This window comes from Saccopteryx leptura, chromosome 1 (genome assembly GCF_036850995.1).
Source record: "Saccopteryx leptura isolate mSacLep1 chromosome 1, mSacLep1_pri_phased_curated, whole genome shotgun sequence".
NCBI classification, from domain to species: domain Eukaryota; kingdom Metazoa; phylum Chordata; class Mammalia; order Chiroptera; family Emballonuridae; genus Saccopteryx; species Saccopteryx leptura.
Genome location: NC_089503.1, coordinates 260,351,243 through 260,365,697, shown reverse-complemented (window position 1 = coordinate 260,365,697; position 14,455 = coordinate 260,351,243). Strand labels below are relative to the sequence as shown.

The window sequence follows — 14,455 nt, the reverse complement described above, 5'->3', positions numbered from 1 at the left end:
GGTCCCACTGTGACTTACTTGATTCCAGGGACCTCGCAGGACTTGGGCCTGGACCCTGTCTGAAAGAGAAGATAGCAGAGGCTGAGCAGCCTCCTTGCAGCATGGCTGATCTCCCTAAGAAAGCCAAGTGACACTCAGGGAGAAGCAAGCTTATGGGGTCCCAGAGAGTCCCACAGATGGAGTAACCCCGTGGGATGGTAATGAGGGGGCTGCCCCAGACATGTCCAGGCGCAAAACCGAGTTAAGTAGAGAGGGTCTCTCTGTGCCCCCTCCCCCGGCTTAACTGTCTGCCTAATAAGGTGGCACAGTCCAGGGCTGATGTGATGCCTCGACAGAGCAGGTGTCCAAGGAATCGTGCTGCCTGCTTTTTATACCTCAGCCCTCAAGGCTGAGTCACAGTTGTCTGCCACCAGCTCGGCAGCATCCCTGCTGGAAAACTGGATGTCCAAGGCTAATCCTGCACACATGCCTGGATCAGGGTGGGCAGGAGGGGTGGCCACCAGGGCAGGGGCTGCCTCTGCTCAGCATCTATCTGAACACCCCTAGAAGGGACAGCATATGTGACTTAGCTTGGATTAGTTGCCCTAAACACAAAGAGGCTGCCACTCTGCCCCTAGCTGACCCACCTTCCCATGGTGCTCAGAGTTGTGATTCCCATGGGGATCCCAGTACTCCACTTCTTCAGGAATGGGACTCTGGCCATCCTGCAGGCTGGCCTAGCTTGGGAGAAGGAGATCCAGGGAAACCTCATCAACAGTAAGACTGATTTTTCCTCTGTGAGCTAGGGACCTTTATTGCCACTGGAGATCTGCAGGCTCCAGGCCAGGCCCCTAGACTCTTGTTCAAGGGCAAAGCAGGGAACTCTCTTCCTATGGTGGCAGACATGATGAGACAAAGCCTGTGTGTTGACAGGGGCTCCACTGTGTCACGCTCACTAATTCCTGTCTGCCTCTGGGGCCCTCAGGTAGACACTCCAGCTGATGTGCTCTTTGGGGAGTATTAGACAAGAACGTGGACCCACTGGGGAGGGCTGGGCCAGCCCACACACATACCCAATGAGGGGGGAATGCCTGACTGGCAGTGACTGGGGTGCCGGAGGAGGGCATGTGACCATCAGGCTTTGAGCCTCTGCAGGGAACTGAGTGGAAGCGGTTTCTACTTGGCCATGGGCTCCTTAATTCTGGAAATAAATATTCACTTCATTCCAGATTTTTGCAAAGCACCTTGACAATGATTTTATAAAGAATCCTTCCAAAAACATTCTACATAAACAGTATTAAGAATTCACCCATTGAAAAGAAAAAAAGGAAAAGAATACATCCACTGTCCCCAACCCACCCCAAACAAATCTAATGAAATCTCTGACACCCTCACAGAGCATGTGTCATTTCAAACAGTAGTTAAAAGCAGTCCTGCCAGGATGCCGGGCTCTGCTGTCCTCTTCTCACTCCCAGGATGCCAGGGTGCTTCCCCAACACTTTCATTTTCTCTTTCTTTATGGTAGCACCACACTCGGATGCAGGGAGGGAACCTGATGTCTTTGTGTCATCTTTGTGCAGGGACCATGCTAATCCCTGTATAACCCAATTTTAGTGTATGTGCTGTGGAAACAACCACGGGTTTTATTTCATTCTTTATGCGCTCTTCAACAGTGTTAACAGGCCTCCATGTGTGTTAAATCGGCTGACATGAGTAGTCAAATCTGAGTGAGGGTTTTACTTCAGAAAGAATGAAGCTCCCCCCTACAGTGTTGTTTCATCATCTTTGCGTGGCTATGTTTTAAAAAAAGACCAGGAAAGAAACCACTCCTGAAAGCCCATGGGTTCTTACCTTCTTGGTATCCCATGCTTGCTTGAAAAGGTTCTTGTTTGTCTCTGGCGTGGTCTCCTCCATTCCTGGAACTGTTAGTAGTAAGACTGGAGTGGGGTGTAGAGAGAAGGAGAGTCAGAAAACACATCTTGCTGCAGCTACCTGGTGGTACCAGCAGGGCACTGCCCTTACATACAGTCATGACCATGACAGCAGTGTAAGCACTCCAACAGTGACTTCTGGGGATTGTACTAAAGTACGAAAAGGGTTTCACTTTTAAAAAACCAACCTAAAAATAAAGTCAAAGTCATGTGACTTAAACTCTAGAGCTAAAGACATGCATCGATTCAGCCTCCTGGTGGAACTAACTTGGACTTCAAGAGCTCTTGGGCTACAGAGAATAGCTGAGAACTTCCTGCCTCCTGTGAGTGGCCACGGCCCTGTGGACACCTGTCTCTCCCTCTTGGGCCATCAGCACAGTGTAACCTCACTCAATGTCAGCTGGGTTGGGGGAATCCACCATGGTAGCTGTGGCCCCATGAGTTAGTCACAATGCCAGCCAACTGTAGAGAAAGGGAGGAGGGGAGGAGGGAATGAGGGGAAGAGGAGAGGAGGAGAAGAGAGAGGAAAGAGGGGAGGAGAGGGGGAGGAGGAGAGGAAGAAAAGAAGGGAGAAGGAGGGAGGAGGGGAGGGGAGGGAAGGTCTGAGAGACTGGATGGGCATCATTCGAGGCCATGGAACCAACTGTGCTCAAAGACTCCTTTCTTTGGATCCTTTGGTAACAGTAAGATTAAACATTTTCTTGATGAGACCCAATTTCCTCATGCCTGTTAAGAGGTTCAGTTTTTCACTGGGAATAGAGCTGTAATAAACAGAGCCAGATGCGTCAACTCTTTCTTAAACACTGAAAGGGCCAAGCTGGGGATGGGAGGACAGCCACGCTAACCCCTCACCATATCACTGTATGGGCCCCTCTTAGAGGAATGGGGACAGGTGACATTTCTCCCTTCCACCCACCCCAAGGCCAACTAGACTCTGAGCTGCCAGGGGTTCCAGGCTTGCAGCTCCCTTCCACAATCACCAAGAGTCCCGCCTCCCCCAAAAGCCCACATTCTTGGAGACCCACCAGGGAGATGGCCACCTCAGAACTTCCCCTCAGCTAGGGAACAGAAGAGAAGTGCTAGGTACTGTGCCCTCATCACCTCTGAACATTTAGAATCCTGGTTTTTATTAGAGACAGTTCCTTCTGCAATCTCGTCTTCCCTGCCTTATGAGTTAGGGTCCCAGGAAGATGGGAGTGCAAAGACAGCCCACCTTGAAGAGGTAAAGTTCTGGTGGACAATCCGTCAATAGAATCTCCTTGGTGTTTACAAGCTTGCACACTGAACTGGTAACAAAAAACTGAGCATTTAGTCCTTAACTGTACATGATTAATTCTCGGTTTCAGTGTCTTGGGGCAGTCAGACCCCTATGGGGTTTCCTGGGGCTGGCTCACAGCATCATGCTCCCCTCTATGGATGACACTACCCCAGTTTTTAAATTGGCTTCTGGAAGGTCCCAAGGATGTTGCCTGTGCCCAGCTCCGAGGACTGGGGTCTGGGCACAGATCTGCTAGCTGCAGGTTATGCACATGGTCCAGTTGGAGAGGTTCTGGGGAAGAGCTGGTAAAGAACCAGCCTCTTTCCCACCCACCAAGGCCAGGATGAACCCAGGGGCTGTGGACCAGGAGGGTTCTGAGAAGCAGAGCCAGGATATGGTCCAGTGTGAAGCCCTGGATCAAGCTACACCTGAAGTTGAACACCTTGCTCTGGCCTACTGGGTCATGAGCTGTTAACTGCTTGTTCTGCTTAAGCTTGCAGCCCACTACATTTTAAAGAAACTGCAAGGTCCCCAGATGGCGAGGCCATGCTGAACCCATGAAGAGAAGGCAACAGGTGTTTGCAGGAGCTATTTTCTCTGCCTAGAAAACTCTTATAAATTCTTCAAAATCCAACTCAAATAGCGCCATCTCTAACGTTTCCCTGAGCCCTTCCCCTAGTCCCACAGCATTCACTGTCTTCCTTTGCAGGTCTGACCATGAGCTTTGACCTCTGGAAGCATAGGAGCTACTATTGGACTTGCCTGACCTAAGGAAAGATGCCCAAGTGCTTGGCCCATACCTCTTTTCTGGTGTGCGTCCTGGGACCCGCCTGTAAAGGGCTCTGGTTGGGTGGGCGTCATTGTGCTCTGGTGCAGGGCAGAGTCAGAATTGGTCCTGGGAGAAGAGAGACAACAGTGAGACCAAGGGTGACATAGGGGCAGTCCTGGCCCCATTTGGTCCAGGACACACCCGATGGGATAGGGTGGCAGTTGTAGGTCATTTTTGTGGGCTGTTGCACCTAAGTACTGTTCTCAAAAGAACCACAGGAGTGACCATGACCATGGTTTTGGTCTGCAAAGCCTGTTTGCAGCAAAGATGTCCCTCTGTCCTAACCCGCCCCTGCCCCATCCCATCCTCCCCACCCCCCATCTCCCATGAACTTCTCAGCTTTAGAGAAAGGATGGAGCCTTCCTGCTGAAACCCTCCAGAGAGGGGGCCCAATGGTTCCACAGTGGCCAAATCTTGTGGGTATGGGCCCATCACTGGATTCTCTTTGGTGACAACCACCAATGGCTAATCCCACCCTCTGGGATGCTCAGTTACAAACCAGGTATGATGGACAAGAAGAGGAGGCAGTGACATAAGGTTTAGAGAAAGCCTCAGAAAGAATGCAGCCCCTGGGAGGGAAGGGGTTGGGTATGAAGGAATAATAGCATGGGGGGCGGGGGTAGAATCTTGTTTCAATTAGCCCAAATGCTGCCAGGAGCTCTATCCTCTGCCCCAGGGACACAATCATCAAATCTGCCCCCAGCTACAGGTGCCTGGATAGAGGGATTCTAAAACAGCCATCAGCTGCCCAGGATACTAGGGGTGCCCAAGGGGAACTGGGTAGACATGCAAAGGACAGTCCATGAGCATGGCAGGCAATTCAAGGATGAGAATAAGCGCTGCTTGCACCCAATGGGGATGTCCCAGACACTGAGAGTGATGTGGAGGAAACTTAAGGGAGAAGAACATGTTACAAAGGATCAGGCCTGTCGCTGACCCCAGGGCCAGCTGAGCAGTGAAGAACCAGTCGGGATCCTAGCCACACCCCACAGCTACATGTCTTTGAGCGAGTATTCTGACCTCTCTAGGCTCAATTTCCTTGTGTCTATATTCCACAATGCTATGGCTTTTTTTTTTTTTTTTTGCATTTTTCCGTAGCTGGAAACAGGGAGGCAGTCAGACAGACTCCCACATGTGCCCGACTGGGATCCACCCAGCACGCCCACCAGGGGGCGATGCTCTGCCCATCTGGGGCGTCACTCTGTTGTATCCAGAGCCACCCTAGCGCCTGAGGCAGAGGCCCCAGAGCCATCCTCAGCGCCCGGGCCATCTTTGCTCCAATGGAGCCTCAGCTGCAGGAGGGGAAGAGAGAGGAAGGAGAGGGGGAGGGGTGGAGAAGTAGATGGGTGCTTCTCCTGTGCCCTGGCCAGGAATCGAACCCGGGACTCCCGCACGCCAGGCCGACGCTCTACCACTGAGCCAACCGGCCAGGGCCAATGCTATGGCTTTTTAAAATTGATTTTGAGAGAGAGAGGAATGGAGAGAGACAAAAACACAGAGAGAAATATCAATTTGTTGCTTCACCATTCATTAATTGATTTCTTTTATATGTCCTGAGGAACAAACCTGCAACTTCAGCATAACAGGATGATATTCTAATCAACTGATCTACCTGGACAGGGCCTGCTCTCTGAGTTTTATACCAGTTAATGTATGTGACAGTCGAACATGGCCCAATATATAAGTGCTTGTTGAGAATTTAATTGCATTATTTAATTAAATATTGTATTATATACATATATATTTTTAAGTTTGCTTACTTTTAGTTGTTTTTTTTCTGAAATCACATATACAAATACACATTTTCTGTGTGTGGTAAGGGATGTATAACATAAAATTTACCATTTTAACCACTTTTTTTTTCTTATTTTCCAAATGAGAGGAGGGGAGATAGAGAGACAGACTCCCGCCTGTGCCCCGACTGGGATCCACTCGGCAACCCGTCTGAGGCCATGCTCTGCCCATCTGGGACCATGCTCACAACTGAAATATTTTTAGCGCCTGAAGCGGAGGCTCCACAGAGCCATCCTCAGCACTGGGACAGAACCAATCAAGCCATGGCTGCAAGAGAGGGGGAGAGAGAGAGAGAGAGAGAGAGAAGAAAGAAGGGTGGAGAAGCAGATGGTGACTTTCCCTGTGTGCCTTGACCGGGAATCGAACCTGGAACATGCACATGCCAAGCTGATGCTCTACCACTTAGCCAACTGGCTAGGGAACCATTTTAACCATTTTTGAGTGTATGCTTCAGTGGCATAATGTATATGGTACATAACCATCACACACACACACACACAGACACATATATATATTTTTTTACAGAGACAGAGAGAGAGTCAGAGAGAGGGATAGACAGGGACAGACAGACAGGAATGTAGAGATGAGAAGCATCAATCATCAGTTTTTTGTTGCGCATTGTGACACCTTAGTTGTTCATTGATTGCTTTCTCGTATGTGCCTTGACCGTGGGCCTTCAGCAGACGGAGTAACCCCTTGCTCGAGCCAGCAACCTTGGGTCCAAGCTGGTGAGCTTTTGCTCAAACCAGATGAGCCTGCGCTCAAGCTGGCGACCTCAGGGTCTCAAACCTGGGTCCTTGGCATCCCAGTCTGACGCTCTATCCACTGTGCCACCGCCTGGTCAGGCAACCATCACCTATATTATTGAACATATTTATATTAGTATTTTACACCTTTCTATATGATGGTATTATGAGTGTTTTTATTTTAATAAGTGTACCTTCTCTAGGTACATTTATTCTCCTAATATTCTAGTAATAAATGTATAATACTGTTATAACTGCATTTTCATGACATTTATCATGTGGGAAACCATAGCACTAAATGAAAAATAAAGCCAGCCACAACACTGAATAGTCAATATAGTCCCAACTTTGCTTAAAAAAGGAAAATAGAACGGATTTCTAAAAACTAGATGCTTCTTCATTTTGTTGTTTTAAAGTGAGTACATAATTGATTTTCCAAACACATCTAGGATGAAAGTTTGGTTTTGTTTCCAACCAGAGGACTGAGGCTGGCTTTGGGTCACTGACCTTCTCCAGCTGGTGTCCGAGGGTGGCGAGAGGTACACAGTACCATAAGGACAGCTGTCCGCTTGAATGTGAGTTAAGGGGACAGCACTGTTGACTCAGATCCCACCCTAGCCCCAAAAACCCAGTGGCCAGGCTAATAGAGCCTGCAAACAGCTGGGGCCGCAGGGTGGGGAGGGGGGGCCCTTTCCTTCCTGGCTGTGAGTGGCCCCGGGGGCGGCCCCATCCACCTAGCACTCAGCACTCACCCCCTGCAAGTGCACGTGTGGGCTGCACCCCTTCCAAGAGGGGCCTCAGCCATGAAAACCAGGGCCCACAGGGACAGCAGGGAGTCTTGTTCAGATGACCCAGGTCATGACTCTTAATTCTGGGCTGATGGGCGGATCCCGGGGCCCGAGGGCTCTGTCTGGAGCCCAGCTGGTTGGGCTCCCCCAGCTACGGAAATGAAAACCAGGAAAGAACAGGCTTCTCTGTTCTAGGAAGCAGGAGTTCCCAGAGCTGCACTCAGACTCTGGGGGGTGGGGCTGGTTGGCTGAGCTCCAAGGGATGGCTGAGTTGGGGGGGGGGGGGACTCCTGATGATCTTTGCTTGGCAGAGCTGCAGACAGAAGTTTCATGTCTTCAGATGGAGTCTCCCTTGGATCCATCTGGGTCTGGTTCGGACCCCCTCAGCCCCACTGCCTTGGTTGGTCTGTCCTCCATGTGGCCCTGGGAGGGGTCCATTAACATGGCCTTGATGTGTGGTCACCCTGCTCACAGCCTTCCTGGGCCCCACTGCAGCTGGGTATCCAAGTGCAGTGTGGTTCAGTATCACCTTCCCCAACTCTCACCTCAGGCTGCATGCTCCAGTGGCCACCTATGCATTCTTGTTCCCTGTGTTCCTCAGTCCCCACCTAGCCAAAGGTTCATCAGCTTGCTTCACTGCCTCCTCCAGGAAGTACACTGGGACAGCACCAATCCATCCCCAGAGCTGGTAGCTCAATTAGTTAGACGAGCTCAAGGTCCTGCAGTCACCAACAGGGCCCAGCCCCCCAATCCAAGTCCTCTGGGGAAAGGATATCTGCCGTCCATGTTTGTCCACCGACAGGGGCCGGCGGTGTGGGGAGCCAAGCCGGCCGCGCTCCCGGTATACTCTGTCCACAAGCCCATGGTGCCGGGTAGTCCGGCTGGTGTCCAGGCCAGAGGACTGGAAGGGTGTCTGGGGGAGGGGAAGGGGCCGGCAAGGGGAGGAGAGAAGGAGACGGAAAAAAAAAACGAGAGAAACCCAAAACGGTTATCAGCTGTGGCCTGCCCCTAGGATCTTACCTCAGGGTCCCCCATTCCCAAGATACTGTTGGCCAGCATGAGGCAACCAGGACAGGTTTCCCCGTGACCAGCTCCCAACCTCCAAGCACTGCGTGGTTAGGGGCAAGCCAGGGGTCCTGGGCACCGCGGCGATGGGCATGCAGTGCAGCCGGCATGCACGGGCCAGGCAGAGTGGCACAAGCTCAGATCCAGTGCTGGCCACGGTGCCAGGGGTGCAGATGGCCTGAGCAGTACCCCACCCCCACCCTGCCCTCAGCCTCACCAGGTGCAGACAGGCCTCTGCCTTCTCTCTGGGGCCTGGCTGGCCTCCTATTCCCACCTACGTCATCCCTGGAGGGGCTGCCAAGAGACAGCCTGGGGCTTCTAGCCGAGGATGTTGAGGGGCCCACATGGCCAAGTGCTGGCTCCCTGGAGGCTCCTTGTTGAGCCTGTTTTTGACTGAAACTCAGCCCCAAGCACTCTCCCTGACCATATTTTGGCAATACCATGAGCCAAATACAGGCACTTTCTGGGGCCCTGGACTACTACTTGGTAGGATAGGGCTTTCTTCTAGCACCTGGGGCAGGCATGAGGCCCTTGGCCAGGCCCTGCTCCCTCTCCCAGCTTCATGCCCTGGGGCCCTCAGGAGCATGCTCTCTGCCATCTCTAGCACCATGGGGCTTCTTGCCATCTGACTGTGGTGTAAGACTGGCAACTTTAGCTAGCTCTCAATACAGCCTGTCCCCTTGCCTAGCCAGCTGGTCCTTGGGCCCTCCTATCTTCTCTGGGAAGTGGGGTTAAAAGTGACTTCCTTCTTCCATGGTGGAATCTGCTCTTCCCCATGTATCCAAATACCTCACACCTGGAATTCAGGGCTGACTGCTCTCCCAATATCCAGGACTTCTGTCTCTTTCTGACCCAGCAAGGATCCTGCCAGCGTGGGAGATGGCTATGACTAAGAGAGGGAGGGAACCTCACCATCCAGCAGGGACACCAGAGGGCAGGGGCTGCTCACTTCCTCTGAGATGCATGGAAAGTGGAGGGAAAACTGAGGTGGCTGAAGCAGAGCCAGAGGCAGAGAGAAGCTCAGCTTGGCCATAGCCTAGCTCACCAGACCATGTTTAGGATTGTGCACACACATGTGCATGTGTCATGGGAACCATGCAGCACTGGAGTGCATGCTCAAAATCTTGGGTGGGGTCTTTCCATGTGCCCACACACACTTCCCCAGACATGGGGGTGCAGAGCAGATCAGTTTCTGTTTGGCAGACAGAACACTTCCCACCAGGCCAGGAGGGCAGCCACGCTGGGGACATCAATAGCCTCAGCCCAGGGGCTCATTTACCAGAGAGACAGGAGTCGCTGCCAGTGTATCCCCCAGAAATTCGTTGGGCTGGAAATGCAAAGAACCAAGACTCTGAGATGCTCTGCCTCACCTGGTCCTCTGGGACCCCAACAGGCCCCTGTATCCATAGCCCTAAAGGCTCCATGCTGGCCCAGGCAGGGCAAGCTCAGGATGCCCAGAGACAATCTCCCCTAGGGAGGAGGAGGGAGAACCCCAACTCGGGAGTGCCCTGACGAAGGGGTCAGCTTTTGGTCATCTCAACAGCCCCAGACATCTTTTCCAATGAGGAGGCTGTTCGAGGAGAGCCGTGCCTCAGGGAGCCAGAGCTGAGTTGGGCAGATCCCAAGCCAGCCTGGGGGATCCATTCCAGTGTCAGTATCATGGTAACAGTAGGAACTGATAAGTTACTTGGGTGGAGACTAAGTGCCCTGAGGTTCCATCTGACCTATCAGCATATGGATAGATGTGGCTATTTCTGGGGCCCCATTTCAGCAATGGGATGGAAGTGTGGCAGTCCATGGACCTGTCCCTGCAGAGCAGACAGCATGGTGGGAATAGCCCAGCTCTCAGCCCCAGCTCCCCGGCCCACCTTGCCTCCACTCCCACCTGCAGACCACCATGGTCATGAGCAGCCCTGGAAAAGAGGCTGGCACTGTGCCCAGTGGTGAGCCTTATCTCCCTTTAGTTATGATAAGGATGTGCATGGCAGCCCTGTGGCCTGCGGGAGCCATGCTATGTGGGTCTCTGCCAAGAAACATTTGCAGACAAGTGGGGTCAGGCCTTGGGGCCTCCTTCTGAGAACCGCTGGGCTTGCGGATTAGTGAGGCTGATGGAGCCAAGCCCCAGAGGCCCTAAGCAGTTCCCGCTGCTGCGCAGCCGGCCAACAGGTGTAGTGGCTGCTGAAATACTTGAGGCCAGACTGAGGCCTTGCTGCAGGGTCTACTGATAATGACAGGGTACTGGCCAGGAGGGATCTGGTTGAAGTATGACCAGGTCATCCCAGGGACAGGAAAGGAGTAGGCGGGTGTGGGGTGGGAGAGCTGTGGCAATTGCCTGTTGACCTCAGTTGTTCAAAGCAGCCATCATGCATACCCACTTGCCCAGAGTGAACGTGCCCCAGGCAGGAAGCCAGGGAAAGCTTCCCTAGAGAGGCAATGGGGGAAAGGGGTGGGGGTATTCACCTGAAAGGGCAGATCCACCGTGCCGCTCCCAATCTGGTTCACATTGGGCAGGGACCCGCCATAGTACTGGCCACGGCTCGGGCCCAGCTGCAGGTACTGTGACTTCTGGAGCTGGAGCTGTAAGAGAGAAACCAGCAGCTGCAGTGGGGGCTGCAAGGCCCTCCCTAGCACACCATTAAAACACCACCCTATCCCCAAGGGCCTGAAAAGAACCCAAGTGGTGAGGTCAGTGGTACCAGTAACCGAAGGTGTAGGATCCCATGATTCAAATTCTCGAAGGAGCCAGATGTCTTTTTACCCAAATGGCAGAATCATAAACCCAGGTAACCAAAGAGGTCGTCCCCAGGACTCTCTGAATGTAGGGGAACTTTTTTTTGCTGGCTGATAGGCAGTTTTGTAAATGAGCAAAAGTATAGAGTAGGCCTGGAGCCTGCAGCCCAAGGAAAAGGCCCCTCACCCACCCAGGGGAGCCATTTCTTATCATGGCCAAGGCTTCGTTACTGGGCACAGGCCAGAGGCTGCAAATTGACGACCAGTCACAAGAGAAATCTTCTTTCCAATAGCCGGAATCACGGGCCGACTCAGTGGCTTTCAAAGTGCAGGATGTGGATTCCTCCAGCAGCACACCCAGGAGTAACAGGTCTGCCAGACCCTACCTGAGTTCAAGGGTCCTGCCCAAGGCCTCAAGCTCCTGCCTGTCCCTCTGCTTAACTGGGGCTAGGCCCAGTAGTTGGCTCTCATCTGGGCTGGCCAGATCCCTGCACAGTCCTCACTGCCCATCACTCAACTGGGGACTCCTCCTACCTCAGAACCAGGGATCCGGGCCTCCATAACCAGCAACAGCTGCCTGGGATCTGGCCTGGCATCTGCCTGTTCTCTCTCAAGCAGCTGATTCCACTTTTTGGGAACAACAGCTGATACCCTGACCTGGGCATCCCCACCTGTAGCCCATCACACCGCTGTGGGAGGCGGGCATCATGAACAAGGGCTGGGCATGCAGGAAGGGGTGCTGTCGCTTTCCAGACTGTGGTGGTTGCTAGGACTCTATACACAAGGCTCTTGCGGTTCCTCACAAAGTTTGTGGCAGCCTCCACCAGCTGGCCACCTATACCACCCACTCCCTAATCATGGCCCAGCTTCCTGGGGGGCTTTGGGCACTGTAGAAAGTGAAGCCCAGAAACTAGCCACCCAGAAGAGCACCTCATGCAGGTAAACAGCTGTTTCCTGCAAGCTGTGTGGAGCTGAAAGAGAGCCTGACCTTGTTCTGTTCCTATGCAGGTGATTCTCAGGGTCTGCAGGGCCCAGACCAGAGTTTGTCTCTGACATCAACACCCCACTGTGACCCTCTGTAATACCAGTGGCTAAGGCCAGGCAGGTCCACATTGGATTCGGGCAGACAGTAGAGGAAGTGTGGAGCCAGAAAGCATTAGGGCCATTACTGTTTATTAGAGTCCACGGCAGGGGAACACACAGGCAGGGGAAAACTGCTTCTCACGGCAGCAGGCACACGAACAGCAAAATGACCCCTCACAGTGGCAGGCAGGCAATCCACCCACCTGAGGGCAAGGACCCGTAGCCTTACATAGACTATACACATGTGGCACTGTCATGTGCTCATACACTAATCAGGCAAAGTACAAGCAAGCAAGCCTAACACAGCTGTTTTGCCAAAAAGCCACCCCTTTAGGGTTACATGCCTCACAATCTACATGACAGGTATCTTCTGTGATGGTCCCTGTGTGAGGAGTGAGGCACATTATATCACAGAAACAGTACAGAGTACAGCAACAGAATTACAAAGGCACAAACTATACCAAAAATGACAATAATTACAAAGATGCCCTTTACAATGTCTCCCTGAGCACTCTGCCCAGGGAGTTAACTGAAGGCCTACCTCTAACCCCCTACCGCACAGTAGGTGGGAGGGCCTGTACAGTCCAGGGCCATGTCTATTGAAAAAAGTGTCCTTAGTGCGTTTCTGCAACTGGATGTGAACAGCTTCCCAGTGCAGGAGGGCCTCCACAGGTGCCGTGGTCTCGCCATCGAGGTCTCCTGGTAGTACTGTCCACAAGCAGCATGTCCAACCAACAAGGGAGCCAGTGTCCCCCTCTTGTCGAAGTCCCTGCTTCAAGAGTCCATTATACCACTCGATGATCAGTCCGTGATAGCGCAGCTGTCTATACAAATCACCCAAGGTGAAAGTCCATTACAGGCAACTAGCCATATAGCTCTTTGATTTTGTGCTGCCTCCACACACACCCCCTCAAATCTGCCACTGTCTGTGTAACCACATTGATGGGCTGCTCCACACAGGGGCTCAAGATAGCCACTAGTGACCTAAAAAGAGCTGACAGAGTGCTGCAGAGAATAAGGTGCCTCATCGCTGTATTGGGTTTCTGCCTGAATTTCATCCCTAACTCCATCAACTCTGGATACAGGGCCAGACCACAGAGTGCTCAACTACTTGGGGAGGGGGTTGTGCCTGCCCCCGAGGCACTCTTGGCTGCTGGGTTTTTACTTTCTGGGTGACCACTAGCTGGACTCTGAGTCTGCTGACGGCTGTTTCAGCTTGAACCTCCTCTTCTGAGAAGGAGTTGGAGTCACCTGCTCCTGCCAACTCAGAGCCACTCTGCTGCATGAATACAGCTCCCTCTTCAATGTCTGCTTCAGCTCTTGAAGCTGCTGGCTCTTGAAATGAAGCTGGAACTCAAGCTCTTGATCCCAAAGTTGTTTCTCTAACAACTCACTGTCAACGGTCAGCTACTAGGGCAAACTGCAGCTCGTGAACCCTTAATTCCTTCTCCAGTGCTGGTTCCAGTTCCAGGCTCTGCTGGTGCTCAGCCTGCATTTCACACTGGCGCTCTTGAAAGGCCTCCTTCCCTAGCAACTGTTGCAGTTCAAGCTGCACTTAGTCTGCAGCTCATCCTGGAGCTTTTGACCTTAGGCGGCCTCTTGTACAGAGTTTTCAGTTTCTCCTCCCAGGGCTGTAAGAAACACCCAGGCCACAGCCCCTAACAGGATAGTCACAGGGAACAGCCACTCCTCTATATCACCCTTCGACAGTGTCCGTGGCTCCATACCCGATCTGATCTGAATCCTGCCAACTACACCAGATGTAATGCTGGTAGCAGAGGCCAGGCAGGTCCACAATGGATTCAGGCAGACGGTAGAGGAACTGCAGAGCCAGAAAGCATTGGGCCATTACCATTTATTATAGTCTTGCAACAGCAGGCAAGTACACAGGCAGGGGAAAACTGCTTCTCAGGGCAGCAAGTGCACGAACAGCAAAATGGTCCCTCACAGTGGCAGGCAAGCAATCCACAATCCACCCTGAGGGCAAACATCTGTAGCCTTACATAGACTATACATTTGGCACTGCCACATGCTCATGCACTAATCAGGCAAAGTAAAAGTAAGCAAGCCTAACATAGCTGTTTTCCCAACACCCTCCCCACAGTCATGAGGGACAACACCTGTGCCAGGGCCCTGACCAGCACCTGGGCACAGGTGACCTCAGATCAGAGACTCACCCCATGTCCTCCTTTTGTGGCATGAGCCACATGACAGGAGCCTGCCCTGCTTCTCTCAAGAACCTTCTGGCCCGC

At 52.5% G+C, this 14,455-nt stretch overlaps 1 protein-coding gene across 6 annotated transcripts in view; it reads right to left on the bottom strand.

Moving 5' to 3' along the window:
• CRTC1 (CREB regulated transcription coactivator 1) overlaps nt 1-14,455 on the bottom strand; it is a 71,671-nt gene that overhangs the window by 22,131 nt on the left and 35,085 nt on the right. For all 6 annotated transcript variants that reach the window (XR_010747169.1, XM_066350356.1, XM_066350358.1 and 3 more), the window contains exons 2-7: nt 10,851-10,967; nt 8,101-8,238; nt 7,045-7,106; nt 3,969-4,063; nt 1,831-1,916; nt 19-59 (exon numbers count right to left, since the gene is read on the bottom strand). Coding sequence is in view for 5 of the 6 variants with exons in the window: in XM_066350356.1 (XP_066206453.1) it covers nt 19-59; nt 1,831-1,916; nt 3,969-4,063; nt 7,045-7,106; nt 8,101-8,238; nt 10,851-10,967 (539 nt within the window). In the remaining variant the exon portion in view is untranslated. The remainder of the gene's footprint in view (nt 1-18; nt 60-1,830; nt 1,917-3,968; nt 4,064-7,044; nt 7,107-8,100; nt 8,239-10,850; nt 10,968-14,455) is intronic.